General features: G+C 43.8%; 1 protein-coding gene across 1 annotated transcript in view; it reads left to right on the top strand.

Annotated features, from left to right (window-relative positions):
• Window positions 1-1,774: 1,774 nt before the first annotated feature.
• The window catches only part of LOC147461703 (putative methylesterase 11, chloroplastic), a 47,549-nt gene continuing 39,343 nt past the window's right edge, over window positions 1,775-9,980 (top strand). The window contains exon 1 of the mRNA XM_086509171.1: window positions 1,775-2,318. Within this exon, the coding sequence (XP_086365297.1) occupies window positions 2,037-2,318 (282 nt within the window). The 5' untranslated portion in view covers window positions 1,775-2,036. The remainder of the gene's footprint in view (window positions 2,319-9,980) is intronic.

Here is a 9,980-nt window from a genome sequence, read left to right as displayed (position 1 = left end):
TTAAGAATTTGTTTAATTATTATCTATGCTTATTAGATATACTTTTTAGTTTGTAATGGAGTCTCTTTATTTTGTTGTTTTTTAATTTTTATTTTACTTTTTTACTTTATTTTATCTTAAAATGTCATTGTGATCTTTTCACATTGTTTAAGTAGATCCATCGTAACAGACAAGGGGTCTATACTACTTCTTTATAGAGTTTGGCAAAAATATTTTTTTCATTTTGAAGGCCATAAAAAAACTTCCCTTTTCTTTCAACATTTACACAAACTTTAACCTCACTATTTGTTGACCATTTCATCTTTATGTAGATGTGTGTGCATTTGTGTGGGGGGGCTGGGGACAAAGGGAAAGTGCATTTCCCATATCCATAATCGATTGTTGAAGGTAGTGGTGGGGGCCATACCGATAGATAGGCCGGTTTGGAACCGCTAGTTTCTAACGCCCGTGTCACATTGGGACATGCAAACAACGTTTATTCCCTTCCCAACTAATCAACAGATGTGCCGACGGAGTCACTTGTCACACTGGGATGCTGTCCATGTTTCCCCAACTTACTTGGCCATCTAGCTTAGCGACACACTTTTTCCAAAATTGTATCGGCCTCCCATGCCCGCCCAACTTCAACCCCAACATTAATCCTGCCGTTTGATTGGACGCGTAGCAACTTTTCTAATTTCTCGCACACAGTCAGTGTGACAGCATTTGTGCTAGCTATTGTAATCTGAACTCTTCTCATGCAAGGGCATGCTGATCATGGTCATCCAACTCATGATGGACATGTGGCCCGGTGTGATAAGGGCCTAATTATGTGTGTATATAGACAATACAATTCTATATCAAAACAATACAATTGCACAATTGATTGAGACCTACTTTTGATAAATCTCCCCCTTCCCCCTTACCTTCAACATGCCATCGTGACTACTCACCTTGTTATTAAAACACAACAAAAATTCTATATGATTGTCAAAACTTACTCTTCCTCGTCCCCCCTTAACTTAGGAGGCCTTCGTGCCTCTTCATCTTGTTTTATATGCAACTTATATGCAAGGATTTTTGTATGCAATTTTTTTTTGGCATAGTTGATGTTATTGATAACTGATGCACGCGTGACCACATTCTTTTATAATGTTCCTTTGAAGTCTGCATGCATAGTGGGTGCAAACAATTTGTGAATTTGTGAAGAAGGGCAGCCCTACTTGCTTTACTCCTCTACTATCCTACTATCCTACTGGCTCTACTTTTATTTTATTCATTATTAGTGCGTGAAGATGCGCTTTGAGATTCCTTCCCTCCTCCTCTCAGGTGAAAGCTTCACTACCCTTACAAAAGGGATTTCAGGTTTTGAACACCCACCGATTCAATACAAACCCTATTGTTGCTCTCGTAACCACTTCAGCGCCCAATTGACCTGCTCGAGAAAGCCTCACGTCCAATGAAAAAAAACGCAAATCTTGCTTTCGCATGTTGCATTCGAATACGCTCGCCTTCTCTCTCCTCCACATGCTGCAAGCGGGATGCCCTCCCTAATGTCCTACAACGGCAAAGAATTGAGGTTGAACTGCTCCTCGACTGACACGCACGGGCAACCTCAATTTTCAAATTTCAACAAATTGCAAGCTGCAGCAGAATCGACCTTGATTCTCAGCTTACTTTCCTTTAAATCAATTGAACCCCCTACTTGCTTTACTCCTTATATACGGGCAAAGTAGAAATTATTAATTTTCTATGTGGCAAACTACGCTTATGTTGTGCTGATGCACGTGCGTGAGCTAGTGGACGTGCTGATGGAAAGCCGTCGATTCAGGCTTTCGCAATTTATCACATAGAAAGTGCCATACTATCTCTCTCTCTCTCTCTCTCTCTCTCTCTCACACACACACACACACACACACACACACACACAACAGTTGACACTACTCAATTGGAGCTGCTGAGTACAACTACTTGTAAGCAAGAGCAGCTATGGTTAAACGGTGGAAGGAGCAGGGGAGGGGCCAAGGAAACAAAGGTTAGTGAACGAGTGCTCGGAAATGGGTGGGCATTTCTCATGTATGCTGTCCAAGGATAAGAGACCATCAAGGAAGAATTCATGGAGGGCGCCCAAACCCATTAAAGGAAGCAGCAGCACTAAACCCTCCAAGCTGGAAGAGGAGCTGCTGCAGCTTTACCAGCAGCACATGCGCTTGGAGAGATCCTCGTCACTGCGATACCCCACCCAGTCTTCCAAGCAGGGGCTCTCTCGTAGCGCCAGTGCTCGCTCTCGACAATCAACGGATCCCCTTGTTCAGCCCCTTCAGCTTCTCAATAAACAGGTGATTCATGCCTAAGACGGCTATTGATGTCTTCGGGGGCTGTGGGGGGGGGTTTGGGTTCTTGTCAATTTTGGCCACATTTAGAGATGCACAGTTTGTTATATTTGCCTAGGCTCTGCCCTTTTGCATTTTTTGTGAGCTCTTTTGGTTACCAAGAGGTTAAGCTTTGCCTCATTATTACAATCAACAAGCTGGCCAAACGCTCCAAAAAGCAGCGATCAAGCGGTGGCTGGGAACATGCCCAAGATTAAACGAAGAAAGGCCAAGCACAACCACAAAGAACGTAGATTAAGACATAAACTTAGGAGTTGAGCCAGTCAGAAACATTGACAACTGCCTCGACAAAAAACAGCAAAATAAGATGCTACTGAAAGTAATCCTAGTAGAGCTCCAGGACCATCATGTCCACCATTGGCAAACCAGAAGAAAATCTCCATAGTAGTTGGCACCCGAAACCACAATCAATGTCCACTAGGGAAAGAGCTAGTCTTTATGGAGGATTCGGTGTCCATATGGGATCTTGACTCTGGCATGGAGGTCAATGGGGGCACGGTGGAGCATGGTCTTTATAGGCTCTGCTCTTTCTTTGGTCACAGGTTCTCCTACAGGTGATCTTTGGCACTACCCGTTTGGTCATTTGAATGTTGATTCTCTTCGTCGTGCTTTTCGTTTTAGGATGATAGCAGGCTTACCAAATGTTGGGAGTAAGCAAGGACAATGTACTTCGTGCATTCACGGGAAGCAGCGTAGAGAGGCTATACCAAAGCGCTCTACACGCTAAGCTATTGCAGTTTTGGAGTTAGTTCACACCAACCTTTGTGGACCTATGCAAACTTCATCTTTAGGTGGAGCTCTATACTCTATGTTGCTGGTGGATGATTTCAGCTCCTTTACTTGGGTATACTTCCTTAAGCAGAATGACGAGGCTTTTGAGATCTTCAAGAATTCGTAGGTAGTCTTTATGGAGGATTCGGTGTCCATATGGGATCTTGACTCTGGCATGGAGGTCAGTGGGGGCACGGTGGAGCATGGTCTTTATAGGCTTTGCTCTTTTTTTGGTCACAGGTTCTCCTACAGGTGATCTTTGGCACTACCCGTTTGGTCATTTAAATGTTGATTCTCTTCATCGTGCTTTTCGTTTTTGGATGATAGCAGGCTTATCAAATGTTGGGAGTAAGCAAGGACAATGTACTTCGTGCATTCACGGGAAGTAGCGTAGAGAGGCTATACCAAAGCGCTCTACACGCTAAGCTATTGCAGTTTTGGAGTTAGTTCACACCAACCTTTGTGGACCTATGTAGACTTCATCTTTAGGCGGAGTTCTATGCTCTATGTTGCTGGTGGATGATTTCAGCTCCTTTACTTGGGTATACTTCCTTAAGCAGAATGACGAGGCTTTTGAGATCTTCAAGAATTGGTGTATACTTGTGGAGAACGTTTCTAACAAGGAGTTGAGACTATTTGTGTCGGCAAGGGTGGAGAGTTTACCTCCAATTCCTTTGCACAGTTTTATGCGGACCATGGAATCAAGCGAGAGTTTACCTCCAATGCCTTTGTACAGTTTTGTGCGGACCATGGCATCAAGCGAGAGCTTACAAATACTGGAGCCCCCTCTGAGAATGGAGTTGAAGAATATGATTGTGCTGGAGATGGCTTGAACAATGCTCGAGCATCGAGTTTTGTTAAAGACCTAATGGACTGAGGCAGTTATGATAGCAATTCATACTCTCAATGGGTCTCCTGCGACTTCGCTTCCTCGATTGACTCCATTGAAAGCTTACTTCAGTAAAACCCTAATGTTTTTCATTTCCGGATTATTGGGAGTGATGCCTATCTCCATGTTCTGAAGAAGCAACGGGAGAAGTTTGATTCCAAGTCCAACAAAATGATATTTGTCCAACGGGGGACGTTTGATTCCAAGTCCAATAGAATGATATTTGTTGGCTAGAGTACTCTTTCGAAGGGATATCGACTTTATGATCCAAAGAAGAAGGGCATTGTGTTGAGCTTCGACGAGCATATTCCTTTAAAGGGGGCTTTCGCTCCCGAGTCTTCCACATTATTCCCAGATTTGCCTCTTCTTGGTGATCCGGATGATGATTTCTCTCTTAGGTTGATGAACCCTCTTCTCCGGTTGTTAGGTGCAATGGATTGAATATGGTGAAGATCTAGGTTTTACACTTCCACAAATCCTTTACTTCCTTTCCTTGTGTTAATGGTTCCTTTTAGCTTGAATGATGGTTCCTTTTACTTTTCCCTGGAGAGAGGGCGGAGAGAATGCAGTAGAGATGTGTAAAGGGAGAAAGAAAGAGAGAGAAGAGAAGACCGACAGTTGATGGGGGTCCCAATCAACCCTCTCAAGGGCCTCCTACACCGTTGCTGATGTGGTATCTGCTTTAGATTGCGTAATTGAAATGTACACACAATGCAATACCTCAAGTGTAGACTCTTTTGACTCAAATGATGACTGTCGCTACGGTAACTCCTCAAGACAAGGCACCTCCGGGGCTGATTTGATGCACATCTTCCTTGATGTGGGATTGCAGATGGCGATCAAGGGGTAGATCTGGGGCTGATTTTCACTCTTGATGTGAGAGGAATGAAGGGCTGAAAGCTGGCTGCAATAACGCAAATCTGAAGCGTAAAACGTAGCAGATCTCTTGCGTAAAGCAAGGCTGAAAATGCAGACCTTGATGATGGCGATGATGCCAAATGGACAACAATGGAGCACTTGATGCCGGCGAGGAATTGGTCGATGAGAGGCTCAATCGGTTGCAAAAGTACCGGACCGCATATGGAACATGCTAGCGTTAGCAGGTCCGCGACGGATGGAATGAAAACTAAAAACGCTAGGCTGATCAGCAAGGAAACTGAAGCGCTAGGCTGCAAGCTGAGATCGTTGACTGATCTTGTCACAAACTAGTGACGTGGTAGGCCCTCTGACACAAACACACGTGTGGATTGTTGACGTGGTAGTACGGACAGACTGTACGGACGCCCGCTTTATGTGGTGACAGGCTGATGCGGCAGTTGTACGGAAACACGGATTTTCCACTGACATGTTGATTTGGCATGCTGTACGGACATGCCCGTATTTTGCGCTGACAGCTGTACGAAAATTCCGTGAATTGCGCTGACTGTTTTTTGGGCAGTTTTTGGAGGCAGTAGCTTTTTGGACTTATTTGTTTTTAAGTTTGAAGCTTTTGGAACTTTTTGACTGATTTTGGGGCTCTGTTTTTGGCATCCCTTGTAAGAATAAAAGAGACCTAAGGGCCTTGCTTCTTTGAGCATGTGGACGTAGAGTTTGAGAGCAGAGGATCCTGCGGGAGTTGTACTTTGCTCAAAGATTAATATAAAAGAAATACCGAAAGGGGCGCCAATCTTTGGGGCCAATTCTTTGGGCACAAAACTACGCCGGGCCGTGTCGACCAAATTGAACCGTGATTTTAAAAATGTGAAGTATTTAAATGATTCTCTCTCGTGTCGCGACAGATTCTAGACTTAGGGTGTCCAGGTTTGTTATAGTGGTATCAGAGCATCAAGTGTGTGCTTTTCTCAAAGCGTACCGGTCCTACTAAAGAGCAAACAAATCACCTGGGTACACTTTTGGAAATTGTTATTGAAGAATCTTCGTGTCCCAACCCCTGACTTATTAGTCACTCCCACCCTTACTTCATCGCGCATCGGGCGCGCTCCCGTCTTCACCGCTCTGTCTTACAGGGAATAAGCCGTAAAGAATCCCAGGTTACACATGGGTTCTGGTGGAGAATGTGATGGAGATAATACCTTAGGTGGGCAAGCAAAGAACAGTAAAATCTGGCGTGAAAAGAATGAAGATTTGGGCAAATTTTTTTTTTCTGATGGAGAAGTTTGCCAAAGCAAAATACAAGCGTCCACTGCAGGTTGACATGGGTATGAAAAGATTGATGAAGTACTCCAAAGACCTGAGATTTGCGAAACACCTGAAGAATCATCCGATTGATGAGATTCATTCGAGATGGCGCGGGCCCATTGAGTCTCCTTTCAGGACAGGATCGAAAGCTGAAAGGACAGACTAGTGCAGAAGCTTTACTCGCAGGAAGAGCCTATACAGATCTGTTGACTAGAAGATGAACTCGATACTGGAAAGGACACTGAAAGAGATACTGATGTACTGACAATCTAGTTGTTTGTGGCAGATAACCAGAAATAGAAGCGAGGAACTTGCGTCTGTATGGATTGGGAAGCATGGAGCTGGACATCCACTCTTTTGCAACGAGGTGAGCCATCTCCTTTCCTGTTTTGAAGGTGAAATCAAGGATGAGATGGTGAGATCGAGAGCGACGATAGCTCAGGAATGAATCGGATATCCTTTCGATTCGAGATAAGAATCATGAGTTTGAATGAATAAAAGATGACGCATATTGAATGATTGTAGTGCGTCCAGACTCCCGTATGAATCTCCCGTATGAATGAGATGAGTAGATGCTGTGGTGAGCGCATCAAGAGTTCGTGCGGGATGAGATGGCTACACAGGGATCTAGGTGCATCAAGACTTCTGAACGGATGAGCTGACTAGAGATTGAAACACTGTGTTCAGTATGAACTAAGTGTGTGAATGAAGAACTTTGAAATAGAAATTTCCGAAGATGATTATTGATTTATGAGATTAATGTTGTCTGGAAGAACTTGCTAGTTGTGTGCAGATAACAAGTGAAATCGATGATGATGAATGCAATGGGAAGCAATGACCGCTCCAGAATGAATCCGAAGTATCATGAATTTTGAACGAAACTAATGGAATTTGCTATTTGTGAATAGATAACAGGATTAAGAATGATATGATGATGATTTTGAAGCAGTGATAGCTCCCGAATGAAGTTGATAAAGAATCATGAATCACGACTGATTTAATGGAATGAATGACTGGATCACTCTGTTCATTATGAACTTAGTGATGGATTGGGATCCCTGGAAAAGAATTCTCGCACATGACAATGCTTGAGGCGAATGATTCGCGCACACGACAGTGCTTGAGGCGAAAGATTTCTCACACACGACAGTGCTTGAGGTGAATGACTACTTGCACTCGATAGTGCTTGAGTCGAAAAATCTCCGTAGACGCGATCACAATATGGGAGTAGTTAACCTGACATCAATGAGGTCCAGAATGGATCTAGATGTGGTTACTAAATACGTTGCTGGTAGTCATTGCTTGAGATTTGGAATGAATGTTTCTGTGATTGATTGTCATGGGATGTCCTGTGATGTCATGTGTAGTGATGTGACTGTCGTCTTTGTACATGTGCTAGATTTGTTGTGTCTAGTGCGTCGGTAGTAACAATCAGTGTCTATTAAGACAGTTTATGGCCTTTGTCTGTTTTGCAGGCGTAGTCGAGGGCGATTACAATTCTTTCAAGAGGGGGGTATGTCACATGGGGGGTATGTCACATACTGGTGACGTGGCAGGCCCTCGGACACACACGTGTGGATTGCTGATGTGGCAGTACGGACAGACTGTCGAATGCACGCTTTACGCGCTGACAGGCTGACGTGGCAGTTGTACGGAAACCCGGATTTTTCACTGACATGCTGGAGTGGCAAGCTGAACGGACAGGCCCGTAATTTGCGCTAACAGTTGTACGTAAATTTCGTGAATTGCACTGACTGCTTTTTGGGCAGTTTTTGGAGCCAGTAGCTTTTTTGGACTTATTTTGTTTTTAAGTTTGAAGCTTTTGGAACTTTTACTTTTGAGTTTGACTAATTTTGGGGCTCTGCTTTTGGCATCCATTGTAAGAATAAAAGAGCCCGAAGGGCCTCACTTCTCAGAGCATCTGGACGTAGAGTCTGAGAGCGGAGGACCTTGTGGGAGTTGTATTTTGCTCAAAGATTAATATAAAAGAATACCGAAAGGGGCGCCAGTCTTTGGGGCCAATCTCTCTGGGCACGAAACTACGTTGGGCCGTGTCGACCAAATTGAGCTGTGATTTTAAAATTGTGAAGATCGCTTGGGTGGCCAGGCAAGGCATAGACACCTTTACCCTAACATTGCATACGGTGGGACATGGCTTTCTACCATAATCTTATGTCGCAATAGCCTAGTGACACATAATCTGCTATGCATCATCATAAAACCATCCTTGAGGAGGTAGTGCTCATCAGAATCTGAAAGTGGAACATAGAGAGAATGTTTGCCCATCGCATGTGCTTTTCGGATAACTTTGACTGCGTCAAGAAGTATTGCAAGGTCTGATGATCTGTCTGGACAATAAAATCAACACCTAACAGGTAGTGCTTCCAACTAGAAAGCTCATGAATCACAACCAATAGCTCTTTCTCATAGATTTGCATAGTCTTTTCTGGCCCTTGTTTGATTCTATGCTCATAAGCTACTACCCGACCGTCTTGCATTAACACTGCCCGAATACTATTGCCATACGCATCACACTGGACCACGAATGACTTCATGAGTTATGGTAAGACAATTATTGGATCGAAGTCATCTTTTCCTTTAAGAGATCAAAAGCTGAAAACTTTTTTTTGTGTCCACTTGAACGTGGCCTCTTTCTTTTGTAGAGCATGAAGGCGTGCAACAATCTTGGCAAAGTTCTTGATAAACCTTCTGTAGTAAGAGCATAAGCCTAAGAAGCTACGGACATCATGCAGAGTCTTCAAATCTGGCCATGTCCTAATTGCTTCAACCTTGGCAAGATCCATTTGGACACCACCATCCTTTGACACTATGTGGCCAAGAAAGTGAATCTCTTCCAAGAAGAACTCACTTTTCTTAGGATTGTAGCCTGTGACTGCGTAGCTCTTCGAACACAATGGTCAAGTGACGCCTATGCTCCTCTTCATTCTTTGAATAGACTATCATGTCATCAAAGAATGTGTCGACAAACTGTTGATGTGGGCGAAAAATCGGATCCATCATCCTATTAAACGTGGCAGGTGCATTTGTAAGACTGAACGGCATCACTAAGAACTCGTGCAGACCAAACGTCACAGTCTTGTGCACATCCTCTGGCCTGATACGAATCTGATGGTATCCACTCTTAAGGTCTATCCTGCTGAAAATTGCAGCACCCTCTAGTCGGTCAAGAATGGAATAGGAAACCTGTTCTTGATGGTATTCTTATTTAACGCACGGTAGTCAATACACATGCGCCAAGAGCCATCCTTCTTCTGCACTAGAAGCACTGGGAAGCAAAAGGGTGAAGAACTAGGTTGAATCAGCCCTTTCTCTGGCAGCTCCTCTACTTGGCCCATGATCTCTTTTTGCTGAGCGGCACTAACCCTGTAGGGAGGCCTATTTGGTGGGCTACAACTTGGCACCAAATCTATTGCATGATCCTCAGGTCTCTCCAACGGCAACCAAGACGGTAATGAGTCGGAAAAACAGTTATTAAACTCTTGCCTTTCTTTATCTAACATAGATAAATTTGACTGACAATTCTTTGAAACATCACGTGCAAAAATCAAGTACGGACAAAGATGATTCTTAATTACAGAAGTGATAACCGAAGTAGATACAATAGGGACAGACTCCCCTTTAAGCTTTACATCTAGGATGTGAGTTTTGCCCTGATGCTGAAGGGTGATCTTTTTGTTGAAGACATCCAGCAACTCCATGTATACGGAACATCCACGGGATTCCCAACAGCGCATCGCACCCTTCTAGCG

This window comes from Adiantum capillus-veneris, chromosome 3, assembly GCF_014529385.1.
Source record: "Adiantum capillus-veneris isolate H3 chromosome 3, ASM1452938v2, whole genome shotgun sequence".
Taxonomy (NCBI): Eukaryota; Viridiplantae; Streptophyta; class Polypodiopsida; order Polypodiales; family Pteridaceae; genus Adiantum; species Adiantum capillus-veneris.
Note: the sequence above shows the minus strand (reverse complement) of the source record. Positions and strands in the feature narration are given on the sequence as shown.